Source organism: Arctopsyche grandis, chromosome 11, assembly GCF_051622035.1.
Source record: "Arctopsyche grandis isolate Sample6627 chromosome 11, ASM5162203v2, whole genome shotgun sequence".
In the NCBI taxonomy this organism is placed as follows: domain Eukaryota; kingdom Metazoa; phylum Arthropoda; class Insecta; order Trichoptera; family Hydropsychidae; genus Arctopsyche; species Arctopsyche grandis.
The window spans coordinates 16,514,160-16,529,473 of NC_135365.1; the positions used below are offsets into that span (position 1 = coordinate 16,514,160).

The window sequence follows — 15,314 nt, forward strand, 5'->3', positions numbered from 1 at the left end:
GGTCCTACGACAGATAATGACACATTCCAGGTCAGTCCACGGTTACCCTTTAGAACATGTTCCTGGAGTACACCTATTCGCCCTGCGCAACCCAACGTGGGAGCCATTTCCGCGCGTAAAGGTGTTCGTAATAAGTTCCCATTTTATATTTTAAATTTTCTCGCAGAATAGATTGAGCGCGTTATAAGAGGGTCTACTGCAGTGATCTGAGGAGTTGCAGCCCTCCCAGCAGTAGCTTGAAATCGGTTCGGTGATTATTCCGCAAAAAGTAAATCTCGATCACGGAACATATGGCACCCAAAAACTTCATCGCGAAATATTGTATTAACGAGAACTCGAGTGCCTTTCCGTATAATCCATTTACCCTTGAAATCACAAGTGTGCTACATACGACTAGTCTTAAAAAATGATTTATCTGATAGTGTTATTTAAAAATTAAGTTAATTAGTTTAATAAATCATTACTCTTGACTCATACTATTTCCTATAAGAAAAACCATAAAAATATCTTGGTTGAAGATTTATACATAGATAATGGGGTAAACGGACTACTAGTCATATGTGAACCAGTCACAGGACAACCGGTCGCTCTAGATCGGTCACACGTGATCACCCGTCACACTAAAACTGGTCACACCCTAAAATCGGTCAACCACTTTTCTCGTGACCGATTTTAGGGTGTGACCAGTTTTCTTGTACTAAAAATGTGTACTGTTTCAAAATAACGGAATATCTAAAAAAAAGTGGTTTGAAAATATATTTCGTCTATAATGCTATTTCATTTCGTACCCAATTGAAAAAGGGTTACTAAATGAAAAGATATAAAAAATATTAAGTTTTTATTGGAATTAGGCATTATTGTAGATCTAGAAAATAGTAAAATAGTTTTGTTCAAAATCTACATCGATTATCTTTTAATTCTGTCTTTCACATCTACTATATGGAAAGTTGAAATAAAAAAAATATAACTATACTGAACATATGTACATATATAGGAATGTTGAAAAATAAAACAACAATCAGTATAAAATTTATTTATTTAATTGAAGTATTTGTAACAATGCAATCAATATGGAACTGACGACATTAAACCAGTCCGTGAGAAAACTGGAATTTTAAGTTCTTTGTAGGACGGCGTGCAATCCCTTTTAATTATATTCAAATATTTTGGTATGATATTTTTTTTGTAATTTTTATCTCTGGAAGTCGACTTTGCTGAATAGCATCGAGGGGAAACCAAAAAATCTTCACACTTGTTTACATCCGAACGAACAGACACAAGACAAACATCTTCAACAACTTTCGGTAGTGAAGGTTTAAGAATATTAGAAAAGTGACTTTCAAACAATTGATTCCTTTCAGTGTTTTTATTTTCAATGAACATTTTCCGAGCTTCACACAATTTATTTAATTTTACCCTAGAACTATTTCTTAGCAAGGGAATAGGATCAATCGATTTACTTTTATTTACTATTTGCGGTGATAGAACTGGCTCTTTATTAAAACCAAGCGCCGTTTTTTTTCTTAAATCATCTGCTTGATCAACACCTTCGGTTGAAATACAATTAGGATGAATACCGTTACGATTATACTTCATATATAAGGAGCATACTTCGTTGGCCATTTTGTCTGAAAATTTATGGCATTGAAGCTTCAATGTTTGAGAATGGTATTTTTTATCAACACAGGGAGATTTTGAAGGTCTGCGATTCGGTGTATCTCTTCCTTTATCCAAAATGAATTGACTTTGAGTGATTCGTGGTCTTGGACTGTTCAAATTAATTTGTCGATCGATAACTTTATAGTACTGATTATTCGAAATGGAATGACTTTTTTTATTGTCGTTATAGTTATATTTCATATATAAGGAGTGTATTTCATTGGCCATCTCGTCTGAAAATTTACGACATTCAACTTTTAATGTTCGACAATGACAATTTTCATCAACACAAGGAGGAGTTGATTTTACACAACTGTGTCGGTCTCTTCTATTATCTAAAACGAAATGGTTTTTAGGGATTTGTGGTTTCCGAACTGTCAAGTCGATCGGTTGATCGATAACTCTTGGTGAGTCACGGGATTTATCAGTGTGAATTATTTTATTTTCATTGGAGACTTTTTGTTGCTTGTCATCATATTTTAAATATTTGGAGGCTATTTTATCTATTTCAGTCTTCGGAAGCTTGTGACGTTCCAACGTTGAATTTTGAGTATGTGTTTTATAGGGAGACTTTGATTTTATAGAATTCTGTTTTACTCTTCCGTTGAGTAAATCTAATTGTTTTTTCGAACTCATGATAATCTGGGTATCTGAGGTCTTCTAATTTATTATAATATCTGTTGTAAAGGTGTGTAAATAAATCTTCAAAGAAAATAGTTTGCAATAATCAAAACAAATGAAACAAATACTTAAAAATTAAAGTAAATAAATGTATATTATTTTATACCTTTTGAATTATAGGAAATTTGATTGCCTTTTTTTTATCCTATTTAAAATGTATGTACTTAAAATATGCATACCAATCATGAAATCCAATTGATGGCTGGCTTCTACATAAATGAGGGTTTTCTTTTTATAAATGTATCAGCGTTTTATGTATAATAATATTAAATAAATATTTACATAACGCAGATTCTGAACTATTTGTTTGGATACAAAATTTAAAGTAAATTGAAAATGTATCGAACAATTGACCGTTTGCCCGCGGCCGTCTTCTATGGAAGCTTTGGGCGACAAGTCTGTAGCGCGGCTGTCTTCCATAGAATATCTGAACTTTGCACAGGATTTTGAGCCTTATATGCGCCTATTTCAACTGTTTTAAGGTTCAAAATTGGTTGAATATATTACTGAGAGTTGAATGCCATCTATTCATTTTACTTAAAATGAATATATACCAGTCAAAATTAGTTTTTTGTGGAACCATACTGAAACCTCGTTTATGTGACGTCGTCTGTTGAACAATGGCGACGATACGTCTCAATTGTATGAAGAATGATTATTTGACAATTACGCCAAAACTACGAGATATATTATGTATTTTATTGTTTAAAATAATACTTTATGTGTTAATTAACATATCTGGTTACTTGAGTAAATATTAAAATCTGTATTTAAGGTCGAAAACTCGATTGCCAAATTCGCGAAAAAGGTGCCGCGTACAAGCCTTGTTCGCTATATTTATTGCTGCGGGCAAAGGGTTAATAACATAATTATAAAAAATAAATCAAAATGAATAGAAAAAAAACCATTAAAATGATTTAAAACAAACCCATAGTTGATTCACAAAATAAATTTAATACAAATAAATAATAAAGTATAAAAGACTATGGTTTTTGGACTAAAAACTTGTGGTAAAAGACTTGAAAATCTCTGTAATGATTTCTCAAAATTAAATTTACGTCAAAATAATAATCAAATGTGTTTGCTATATGAATTACTTATTTAGTAATAGATTAAATAAAATACTTCATGTCAAGTTTTTATTTACAAAAGTTTAATACTTAATTAGCGGAAAGTATCAATATAAAGAAATCTTATTGAAATTTTGTGTACAAATTATCATCAACGAATACATTTATTGAACAAATATGTACATACATATTCTAAATTTCCAGTCTTAGATTTATGTTATGGAAATGAATGAACGAATTGATCGATTCCAATGATTTTTATGACACAGTTTCTAATTGCACATTTTAAAGCAACCCTTGTCGCTTCAAATCTTCGTACGTTTTACGATTGACAACATTGCCTAACGAGTCTTCGTACTCTTCATCATTTTCGGCAACCCATCTCTCGCCTTCTTTTTGCTGCTTCAATTTTTCCCACACTAAAATAAGAATTAATATTAAAATCAAAGCACATTCAAATATAAGAATACTAAAATATATTTACTATGATGAGGTAATAGCAAAAACGATATGTACACCTCCAATGCCTTTGCAAATGATATCAGTAGTAGTATATTAATCATAATGCTTACATGCTAGAGCGTCTTCAATGTGAGTAACGTTAGCAAAATGAGCTGTATTAGGAATACCCAGACATCTCATACCGTGGGCATGTCTCCACTCAGCAAAATGCGTTTGGAATGCTTTGGGGCCCTTATATGTGAAGTTTCCACATATTTCACAGGAATATGATATATTTAAACCATGCAATTTGTATAACCAATAAGGTATAGGCTAAAAATAAAAAAAAGTATCAGATTACGATTGGTTCATATAAAGAAATATTGATATCATCCTTAAAAATACAAATAAAAACCTTTCCATCCCAACCGAGAGGTAGATTTTTAGGATTGCACAAAATTTCATCATCATCGCCTTCTCCATCAGTATCAGGTTCACTTTCATCAGCTGAACTATCACCCCTTTCTCCGGCAGTTCGAGCTTGCTTTCTTTGCACATTTTCTTTTGTGGCCGCTCGCTGTTCCGATACTAATGATGCAAATCTATATATAGATTAAGTGTATCAGTACAATGAAGAATTCATTTTAAGCGTGAAAAAATGACTAGAAATGTGATTCACCTATAAACTTGAGCCTCTATGGCTGCAATGTCTTTGTGCCGATGTTGCATAGATGCTTTCCCTCTTCCGGCACCTTTTTTGGCAACAAGAGATCTGTCCAATGCAGCTTGCCCTTTAGTACTAAATAGTCTGAAATCAGAATTGATATATTAGTGTTTAGTAATAAAAATATTTATATGTATATGAACAGGAATTAAGTAAGTAAAACCTTTGAGCTCTTTCTTCGAGTGTTCCACCACATTTAAGACCCAAGGCCATCAAAGCAGATTTCAAACGATCCAAACCTAAAGAGGCCAATTCTTCCCAAGACGAAAAAGCAGATAAGTCTAAATGTGCACCAACATTGGTCAAAGCACCACTAGTTTCTTTCTGTAAAATTTGGAATAAATATTAAAATTATATATAAAATTAATACACATAGAGCTATTTAAAAAAATATATGAAAACACACAGGCCATCCTTGAAACGTTCCACTTTCCCATTGCTTAGTAAAATCATTGTGAGCTTGAGCCATTTCCTGCGCTGGATCAAGAAGTGGCTTGATCCGAGCAACAAAACCTTTCAAATACTGCAAAAGAGCTCTGATGTAGTTGCGGTATTCACCATTTTTGCGCTCTCTTGGAACGTCATATAAATGATCAAATATCCCGAGGTAAGTGACATAGTCGACTTTCTGAAAGAAAACAAGAATAAAATAAACACCTTCAAGCAATCTTCGTATATTGCAAGGATTTTTACTAAAGATTGTATCATTTTTTTTTTAATCAAGAGCATTTTTTTCAAACAAGATTGGAACAAAATTTATATATATTTCAGTTTCCCAATAAAGTTAGCAATGTGTAAAAGGCTTATCATATTCGACTTTATAGGTACATAGTATAAACACTGGATTGAGATTGGTTGTTCATTAATTACCTCTATTCCTTTAAGATTAATATACTTTTCATAACACTCGTGAAGATCCAAATATTTTCCATAACCTTCCTCATCTGAGAAATCAATCATGTCTGAAAACAAAAAAATAAAAATCAATATGAAAATCAGTTTCTAATGAGTGAACTTTAATTAAGTTAAGAACTAACTCGCATCTTCAGTAGGGTTTTCGCGCATTTTAGCAAGTTCTTCAAATTGTACAGACATTGGTACACTAATCTAAAACAAATGTAACAATGTTAATAATACTACGAGCAAAAAAATGATTTTATTGTCAATATTTTGATTTATTACTTCATTGGGATGTTTGCGGTGAAACTCCTTGATTTGTTTCAATTTGCTGTAAAATTCTTGAAACTCATTAGGACCAGACAACGCCGACACTTCTTCTTTACGTAGCCCATCTTTATCTTCATAAAACTCTTTCAACCGTATTGTACTCTCCGAGTATTGCTATGAAAAAAAGAGTTTTTGTTGTAAATAGTAGAGGACATAAGATGATTACTACAAAGGAGTAATATTTTACTTACATCCATAAGCATCTTCAACCTGTGATCGGAATTAATGGTCTCACGATACTGCAAAAAGAAATTTACATTTAATAAAAACGAATAATTTACATTCGAGTAGTGACAGTTTATAGGTTATGTCGAACAAGTTATTGAGTATGGTGATATTGTACAAACAAATATAGTTCTTATGTTTGTACGGTTTAGTAATACTGTAGTCTAAATTTGCTTACACCAATGTACTGTTGAAACGTTAATTCAAGGAATGTAATACGATAGTAATAGTTACCCCATTTTTCTTGTGCATTATTTCTTTAACCATAGCGTCCATGAGTCGCTCCCGTTCCTCATGATAACGCCGCTGCTGCTCCAGGATTGTCTCCATTTCGAGGAGCGAAACCACCAGATATATTACTATTACTCTCTATAATAATAAAAACAGACCACACAACTGACGACAGATACCGACCGATGCCGACGATCCACGCACGCTCGTAGCACCTAAAAATTCGTCCATGACCAATTCTCAATAAATGAACATTATTAAATTATATTTATTTATTTTTCGACTTGCTTCATATATATATACTGAGATTCTTGATTTAAATCCTGAAAATTAAAAATTTCAAATACTGTTACAATATTTATATGGGATTCGCTTGAAAGTAATGTCTATGATCTGTCAAAAATATGTTTTGAGCGAGATATCGATTCTATTTGGCATTGTGGTGGAAAAACCTTGAGGTCGAGGTCTGGAACAGGCGACCTTCTTGCCGTTCGACCTCGCCTTGAGTTGGCTTTGCCTTCAAGGTAAAGCCTTGAGCCGACCTCGCCCAATGCCACACAATGAGCGTTTCAGCAAAGCTGTCTGTAGTTTCATTGATATTTTTGTATGGATATTTTATTAAATGTTGAAATATTATTAAATATCAATAACCATAAGTAAATAAAACCTTCCAACATTAAAACATATAAAACTTTCTTGTGATTGTTTATGAATGAATATGCTACTAAAATGTTTTCATATTTTTGGGAAATTAGCTAAAATATGTATAAATATATAAATACACAACAATACTTAAAAAATCAACTGCGCTAAATATTTGAACAAAAACAGTACAGGTTAATTTTAAGTTGAGTTAATTTTATTATTATGATTGTTAAAAAAGTAAACCTTTTTTGCCTATAAGGGAAGGTCTAATCACTTAACTTGTTTTGAAAACATTTATACGTAGTTTGTTTTATGCGATTAATTCTTTTATCATAATTATGAACTTAAAAAACAGTAAATGGATTATTCCGCAAAAAGCGATCTCGTGCAAGTCACTAATATTTCGATCACGGAACATCGGTTCGGTGATTACTAGTCAAATGTGAACCGGTTACAGGACAACCGGTCGCTCTAGACCAGTCACACGTGATCACCCGTCACATTAAACTGGTCACACCCAAAACTGGTCACGAGAAAACTGGTCACACCCTAAAATCGATCAACCAGTTTTCTCGTGACCGATTTAGAATGTGACCAGTTTTAGTGTGACGGGTGATCACGTGTGACCGATCTAGAGCGACCGATTGTCCTGTGACTGGTTCACATATGACTAGTAGTCCGTTTACCCGGAACATCTGGCACTCGAGTTCTCGTTAGTACAATATTTCACGTAGGAAGCTTTCGATTGATAGAGGTTTTGGGTGCCAGATGCACCGTGATCGAGATTTTAGTGACGTGTGCGAGATAATTTTTTGTGAAATAGTCACTGAACCGTAGAAAACAATATCCGTTTTTCAATATTTAACCCAAACCAAATAGATGTCTTTAAGTAAACGCAACGGTTGCAGCTATTGTGCTTTTAAAGCAGTTTTTTTAACTTAGTATAATATAAAAATTACTAAAATAAAATTAAAGCTCTCTTTAGGTTAGTAATGTGAAGTAAGCTGCAGTTGGCTATTCTGGCAGTATTTTGACGTGAGCGGCGTGCCGGCTGACGTTTCCTTTGAACTTTTATCACATTTAATTGTTTGGGACGAAGTGAAAATGGTTTGGATTTCTTGCATTTATTTAATTACCTCTAAATAATTATTAAAATATAAATACGCATTTGGAGCACTGATAATATTTTTCAAAAATTAGCCATGACAACTTATGGTATCGAATTTCAACCTTACCATTATTATTTGCTTGCATGAATTGTGTTGCTATATATTTACTTTTTTTCAAAAAAGCTCATACTCAGATTGCTTCTTTGTAACATGTTATAATTGGTCATTAAGTCGATTCAATTTGGTCGAAACATATTTTAATTAATATTCTGTCAATATTGCAAGCTAGGTGTTTTAATTAAATTTATATTTCTTCAGATGCAGTTTATGCTGTTGTTTAGCAGACAGGGAAAATTAAGGCTGCAAAAGTGGTATGTCGCTCATCCGGATAAACTGAAAAAGAAAATTACCCGCGAAATAATTACTACGGTGTTGGCGCGGAAGCCCAAGATGTGTTCATTTTTGGAATGGAAGGATGTTAAAGTTGTTTATAAAAGGTAAAAAAAAAAATACGTATCTTTGTATAAATGTGTACACTTCTTATAGATTCTTACCGTTTTATTGTGTTGATTCAAGATACGCTTCCCTTTATTTTTGTTGTGCCGTTGAACAAGGAGATAATGAATTACTTACATTGGAACTAATTCATCGCTATGTGGAATTACTTGATAAATATTTTGGTAGTGTGAGTATCGAATCGGCGATGTTTCTATTACTATTCTATCTAGTATCATTTTATGTATTGATCCAATTTTTTTTAGGTGTGTGAATTGGATATTATATTCAATTTTGAAAAAGCGTATTTTATTCTTGATGAGCTAGTATTAGGAGGCGAACTTCAAGAAACGTCCAAAAAGAATGTTTTGAAAGCCATTGCTGCCCAAGATTTATTACAGGAAGTGAGTATCTTTCACAGCAATGTTTCAGAAATTTATTAAAAAATATATTTTATTGTGCTTAATTAATTTTAGGAGGAGACACCGCAAGGATTTTTCGAAGATCATGGTTTAGGATAGGCAATTACATTTTTATTGCAGAAAAAAAACTGCAAACACATATGTATTTACCAAATATTTCGTAAACAGCAAAAAGTCAATGTTTATTATAATTTCAAGATAAAATAGTATTATATTGACATTCATCATTGAGATTTATTTACGTTAAATATAAAATAATTACATATGTATACGTTTTTTGTCACGATTCAATCTTTTCCTATATATTACTTAATTTTAAATTATGGAATGCTGAACTGAGAATAGTATTAAAGTTTTAAGTTTACACAATCAAATGAAAACGAGTATTAATAAAATTATTATTAGGTTAACAATTTGCTTATTAAAATTTTGAGTATACCTTAAAATTAAGTTGTAATGAATTTAAAAATAATAAAAAAAACACATCCTGGGATGTTAATAATTTATCTATTAATCTTTATAAATCAATCTGTAATGAACTAACCTTTAATACTAATTCTAAATTTTAATTGTATTTGTTTAATTAGTCAATGTACAGACATTCCAATTGTATTGATCTTTTTAGTAATAATCTTTCTTCCTCATGTTTTTAAATTTATTTTATATGTACTTAAAATTGGTTAAGAGAATATTTTTTTTATGTATGTACATATATTGTTTGGCAATTTGTACTTAATTTATTGTTTAATTCTTGATTATTTTATATTTCATCAAATCATATTAGTGAAACCATAATCAACACCTTATTTTATAATCATCAAAATTGACATTTATTTTATTTTAGTTTACTGGAATAATCAAATATTATATTTATATACGTTTGTGATATTTTTGTGAATAAGCCGTGCGAGCTTGTTATATTTGTCAATTAAACGTATTTTCTTACATATGTCAACTAGTTGAGTCTGAAATTGTACATTTGAAAATTTGAACCATATGAAATATGGGACAGTGAATTGGTTATTTTAGATATGTGAATATAATGTATAATATATTGAAAATTTATTGTTCGATACATTGTAATAATATGAAGAAAAACAATCCATTTTATTCTATTCTGCTATGTAACTTTTTGTTATATTTGTTTAATGTGGTGAAATAAATACAATAATTCTCAAACGATTCTTTTTTCACTGTATGTTCCTTATATATAAAAAAAAGACCTGTGTGTGTGTGTTTATAAGTCGTTTCTGATTGGCTGTCGTTAAATATTCATTTTTTCCGATTCTAATAAATTTAATAAAAAAACAAAACAAATGAATGTTACAGAACAAATACTGAGCGAATCACTAGTAAAAATAAAGACAGATATTAATAAAAATTAATATATTATATATGTAACATAAATAAAATTATCAAAAGTCATACTTAAAAGTATTTCAATTGGATTTTTTACAAGTATCTTATAACAAATATAATTGCGTTTAATAAGATTAGGTTTTTATAATATTTAATCACAGGCTCTAATAAATGTAATAAATAAAAGGATTATGTATTATTGCACATCCGAGTCATATCAAATATTTAACATCATTACAAGTTTGTAAGCAATAAAATAATATAAAATGTATCACAGACAAGAGTGTGTACCTTGCAGGCTAAATTGTGCAAAAAGTTTAGTATAATATATTACTAATGTGATGATTGCATATCAGATAAAATTTTCATCAATACGGGAATGTAAAGAGTGGAGATTTTTTTGTTGTAAAATAATTGGAATTACAAAAAAGCTATCAATTAATTAATATTCTTTTTTTTAGGTCGAGTTAATAAATAAATAAAACTTAGTTTGTTTCATTCGACAATATTCTGTATCAATCACATTTACTCTGTTATGGAAGTAACTGGAATCGAATGTGAATGATCAGTATGTCATATTCTCTTTGACTATGCTCTGAACGTATTCTTTGTATCTTTCTAGCATTGGTTTATAAACTTGTTCGGCGTCCGAATAAGGAGTGCAGACTAGAGTTGGCGATGGAACTCCAGACGTTATCGTTTCGAACGTCGGTTTCTCATCATCGGAGGCGTTGTGATACATCAGACCGTGTTTAGCTCTATAAGCCGCACCAAGCAAAGCAGAATTAGCACTATCCTGAAAGTTAAACGACGAAAATGTAATAGGTTCAGTGGATTTAAATCTAATTGTATCTATAAGTGCTGTATTGAATTTACCTGCACGTAAACTGGTGCATTAAAAACATCTGACATGACTTGAAGAATGGATTTATTTGCTGAAGCACCACCGGTTGCCAATATCTTCGTATTTTCATCTGTTACACAAACCATGTTGGTTATTTATAGTAATGTCAATATTGAATTTAGAGAAAATTTTACATATACATATGGGATCCATGAATGTGTGCGGGAGGATATTCAAAGTCAAAGTCTTTACGTAACTCGTTTAATGTCTCGCTTCGGGCTCGACCATTGCTCGAGTGGCGCGCAAGGCGCCTCAGGCCTGCCAACTTAAAATATTCTCAGTCATACCAAGGGATTAAAAGAGTTTATGATTAGTATGATGAAGATAAAATGGAGTGAACTAAAAGAAAATGTTTGATTGATATTTGAGATTGTATGGGTGGGTCACGTAGCTAGAAGGATGGACAAAATTTGTGCTAGAATGGTACCCGAGGTAAAACGGTGAAAGGAAGGCTGCAAGGAAGATAGGTCGACGAAATTAGAAAAATGTGTGGTGTGAGATGGATGCGAGTTGCATAAAACAGACGAGTAGAAGCGCGTTGGAGAGGCAGTGGATGCTGAATGGCGTAAATGATGATGATAAGTGTACATGGTCGAGTTTGGGTCGCAATCCTGTGACTTTGGACCGATTCGACCATGTTGGCGGCTACTACTTTACTTCTTTCCTGGCCGTCACATTAAATAGTCGTGCGTCAAATCACACCGTCATTTAATTCCTTTCACTTCCATGAAAGTAATGACAGCCAAATGGAATAGTATTTTAAAGGTCTTCACAAAGCAGTAGAAGGAAAATGTTGATGAATTTATATACCTATAACAAAACCCATATCTTCAGCGTGAACTCTTCTAGCGATAAATTGCCCTTCTAAAAGTGCTCGTATTTCGTTTTCCGGCGCAAGCTTATTCACCAATACTCCGCTGCGATTCCACAACCATTTTCCGAAACCAACTCCCCTTGGAATAATTTCCGGGGAGTCAAAAAACAAGCCTATAAATGTAAAGTATGTATAAAATATACAAAAAAAAAAAAATTTATCTCAAAAGTAAGGTATCAATATGTACCCATATTGCCGAAGTTTCCCCGAGGTGTGCTATCCAACATTGTATTGAAAAGTTCCCAAGATTTATCGGCTAATCTGTCTCTCACACCTTTCCTTACTAAAGATCCATTGCTGAAGCATAGCAAAGCCGAGTACATATTCGGATCTATCGGACAACACAATATGTGGCCATCTTGAACGGTGTGCGGTTCGCGGAGCGATAATAGTAATGTATCACTTGTACCTAAACTGACTGCTATCCACCCTTGAGAAAGGCGCATACCTGAAAGTTAAGACGAAATTATCTATATTTATATATATATATATATATATATATATATATATATATATATATATATATATATATATATATATATATATATATATATATATATATATATATATATATATATATATATATATATATATATAAAAAAGCAAAACGTAATCCATTGATATGTTTTATATACAGTACAAAAATAGGACTGATATATGTATAATAAAACGCAGTTATTACGTTAGTACAAAATGATAACCTTAGGTTAACATAACAATCTTTTGCGTAGTAAGGTTTATTTATTTATAATTTTATACTTTTTCAAACATTGAATATCAGTGATAATATGAAGTAAGCTGTTTTTTGTCAGCATGTGCTCAACAGTTATGAAATATGATAAGGAGAAACTTCTCAAGGCTATTTATTATTGGTTTGTAGTTTTTAAAATAATTCGCAAAACTACGAAGTATGTAATTAGATCTGGCAATACAATATTTTGATGGATGGAGATTCAAGAAATTGATATGAAATGTAATAATTTGAAAATTCAATTAACCCTTTGAGTGCTGACGTCTTTTCTGTTGAAAGCCCACCACGCTGAAAATTTCCAACTAGAATTATTTAGAAATCCAATAGAAAGCAGTTATAAAAATTGTAGCCAATCAAAACAAACCCTAGATCACTAACGCCGAGGATTTCGAGTTTTGTAAAGTTGTATTTAGACTCTCTAATATATCAACAATATAAAATAAACAAAAAAAGTCTATTAATGAATGTATTTTTCCAATACTAGTTCCATCTTTTTCATTGTTGTTAAAATGTAAAGCTCACAATATAAATGCCAAGCCACAATATAAAATACTCAGCAGTTAGGGATTTCCATCGGGAAATTCTGCTATGGTTATAAATTCAGAAATTCCAGTGTAAGCCAGTCTTTATAAACATTGACACGGATTACACGACCCATGATCAATGCATTTTTTTTCAATGCTACCTGGAAAGGTTTAACGGTTAGTGTTCTTGTGTACATTGTACATGCTTAAAATACAACGCTTTTCAGGCCCAAGGACTAGTCAGCATTCAAAGGGTTAGCTAAAAATTTTCTAATGAAAGTTTTGTGATTTATATATGTATATTTTGTACCTGCGATTGTAGAGGGATTGTCTCCAGTGAATTCGATAACTTGACATTTTTCATCGAATGCAAATCTCTCTACATAATAGGGTGATATGTTTCCGATGCATTTGTGAGATTCAATTGGATTTCCCAATTTTTCTAATAGTGTATGGTCAGAGCATGCCTTTTACATAAAAATAAATACAAATTAAACATGCAAACATCGAGTGGAATAAGAAAAAAACCATGCAGTGAATATATAAATAAAATCGTTCACCTCTAAGCACTTGGTGTCCCAAGTTTTTTTGGCAATATCGAGGAGATTCATTCCGGAGCCGTCTGCAAAGTCAATAGGTGCAATTTTTCCGGCAAATAAGGAGCATGCAAATGAACTGACGAGAGATATACGCTCAGTGCTTTCGTACAGATGAGGTTTAGTCTCGAAAACCTTAGCTATTTGAGCACCCGTGAATCGTTCGTACGCCCGTGAACCAGTTATCTGAGCCAACGCCTGTTTGACATAATAATACAGAGATAATTGACCGATTAATATAACAGACGACCTCTAAAAATAATTACCTCCGGTCCACCGACGCCATTCTCGATTTGATTACACCATTTTTTCGTACTCGAATCCATCCAGATGGGACTATCGAGGAGGGAAAACGCTAATGCGAATTGCTCGTGTAGAAAATTCTTACTATCGAGAGAACTAACCAGTTCGCTACAGCCTTTCGCCCACCAAACGGAGCCATGTTGCTGAAATATTCGATACTGTTTAGTATAATGTTGTTATAGAAACTATACAAAAGTTTAACGGTTCATACTTGGGCAGCACCGGAGAGTGCGACCACTTTGCTGAAATCGGCTCCTTCCAAAGTGAGTCTGTCGAGTATGAGGTCCAAAGCTTTGACCCACATGAAAGGTGGTGCTACGACTTCACCTTGTTCTCCGCGAAGAATTCCACCATGAGTGCTGTCGTATTAATCGGTTTTCAATTTAAAATCATTTTTGATAAGTCTATATGTTTTGCAGTAATTTGATACAAACCGAAACTCCGGTAGGTCACTATCATATTGAACTTCGGCTTCTTGGAGTATTTGTAAATCATCGTTAACTATAACTGCTTTTAACTGAAAGTGTGGAATAATTGGTGAAAGTGTATTATTAACTTCTATTGCTTAGATTGTTTATATAGATCAATAAGAAAAATATTTTAAATTAAAAAAAAAGTTACTCATATAAAAATGTAAAACAGGTCTATGAATCAAACATTTTGAAATGATGTCATTTTGATACGGTCGATTGATTTTAATTTTCGTATGTTATGTTTTATAAAATATCAAAATAATTAAAAATAATGTAAAAATACTGTTTGAGTACTCCAATCGAATCCCAAATAAGTAATTTCTGGAGACGACATAACGCAACCTCTCACTCTAACTGACAGCTGACAACTAACCAACTGTCAACTGACAGATTTGACACGTTTATTGAGGTTTTGATGACTTTTCGCCAGTGAATAATATATTTTAATGTGCAACACAGATCGTTCATTTATTTACAGATTTTACTAGGGGAAACATTACAATTGTTGACCACTTTTTTGTAGAAAAAAAATGAGAATTATGTAATATCACCGAGTATTTTTCCTAACCTAAATGATGCTATTATTCATAATTGAGAGCAC

At 32.1% G+C, this 15,314-nt stretch overlaps 3 protein-coding genes across 4 annotated transcripts; 1 reads left to right on the plus strand and 2 right to left on the minus strand.

Annotated features, from left to right (window-relative positions):
* Nucleotides 1-1,019: 1,019 nt before the first annotated feature.
* On the minus strand, nucleotides 1,020-6,767 carry noi (splicing factor 3a subunit 3 noi). Its single transcript, XM_077441818.1, has 11 exons — nucleotides 6,262-6,767; nucleotides 5,994-6,041; nucleotides 5,758-5,916; nucleotides 5,613-5,682; nucleotides 5,446-5,537; nucleotides 4,982-5,203; nucleotides 4,739-4,899; nucleotides 4,531-4,659; nucleotides 4,267-4,453; nucleotides 3,983-4,184; nucleotides 1,020-3,829 (listed from the first exon to the last, which is right to left on the minus strand). Exons 1-11 carry the CDS (start codon nucleotides 6,355-6,357, stop codon nucleotides 3,696-3,698), a joined length of 1,500 nt encoding a protein of 499 aa, XP_077297944.1. The 5' UTR covers nucleotides 6,358-6,767; the 3' UTR covers nucleotides 1,020-3,695.
* A 732-nt stretch (nucleotides 6,768-7,499) lies between these two features.
* LOC143918667 (AP-1 complex subunit sigma-2-like) lies at nucleotides 7,500-10,113 on the plus strand. Its single transcript, XM_077440619.1, has 5 exons — nucleotides 7,500-8,010; nucleotides 8,331-8,509; nucleotides 8,589-8,697; nucleotides 8,774-8,911; nucleotides 8,984-10,113. The coding sequence occupies exons 1-5, from the start codon at nucleotides 8,008-8,010 to the stop codon at nucleotides 9,026-9,028; spliced, it is 474 nt and encodes a 157-aa protein (XP_077296745.1). The 5' UTR covers nucleotides 7,500-8,007; the 3' UTR covers nucleotides 9,029-10,113.
* A 190-nt stretch (nucleotides 10,114-10,303) lies between these two features.
* Nucleotides 10,304-15,081, minus strand: LOC143918690 (xylulose kinase-like). Of its 2 annotated transcripts, XM_077440669.1 has the most exons (11): nucleotides 14,997-15,077; nucleotides 14,675-14,757; nucleotides 14,452-14,599; nucleotides 14,204-14,383; nucleotides 13,902-14,135; nucleotides 13,652-13,808; nucleotides 12,476-12,514; nucleotides 12,254-12,397; nucleotides 12,003-12,179; nucleotides 11,165-11,262; nucleotides 10,747-11,084 (listed from the first exon to the last, which is right to left on the minus strand). In XM_077440669.1, exons 1-11 carry the CDS (start codon nucleotides 15,045-15,047, stop codon nucleotides 10,854-10,856), a joined length of 1,542 nt encoding a protein of 513 aa, XP_077296795.1. In that variant the 5' UTR covers nucleotides 15,048-15,077; the 3' UTR covers nucleotides 10,747-10,853. The 2 variants fall into 2 exon arrangements, with proteins under 2 accessions (XP_077296793.1, XP_077296795.1); XM_077440667.1 differs by having other exon boundaries at nucleotides 10,304-11,084; nucleotides 12,254-12,514; nucleotides 14,997-15,081.
* Between the last annotated feature and the right edge of the window lie 233 nt (nucleotides 15,082-15,314).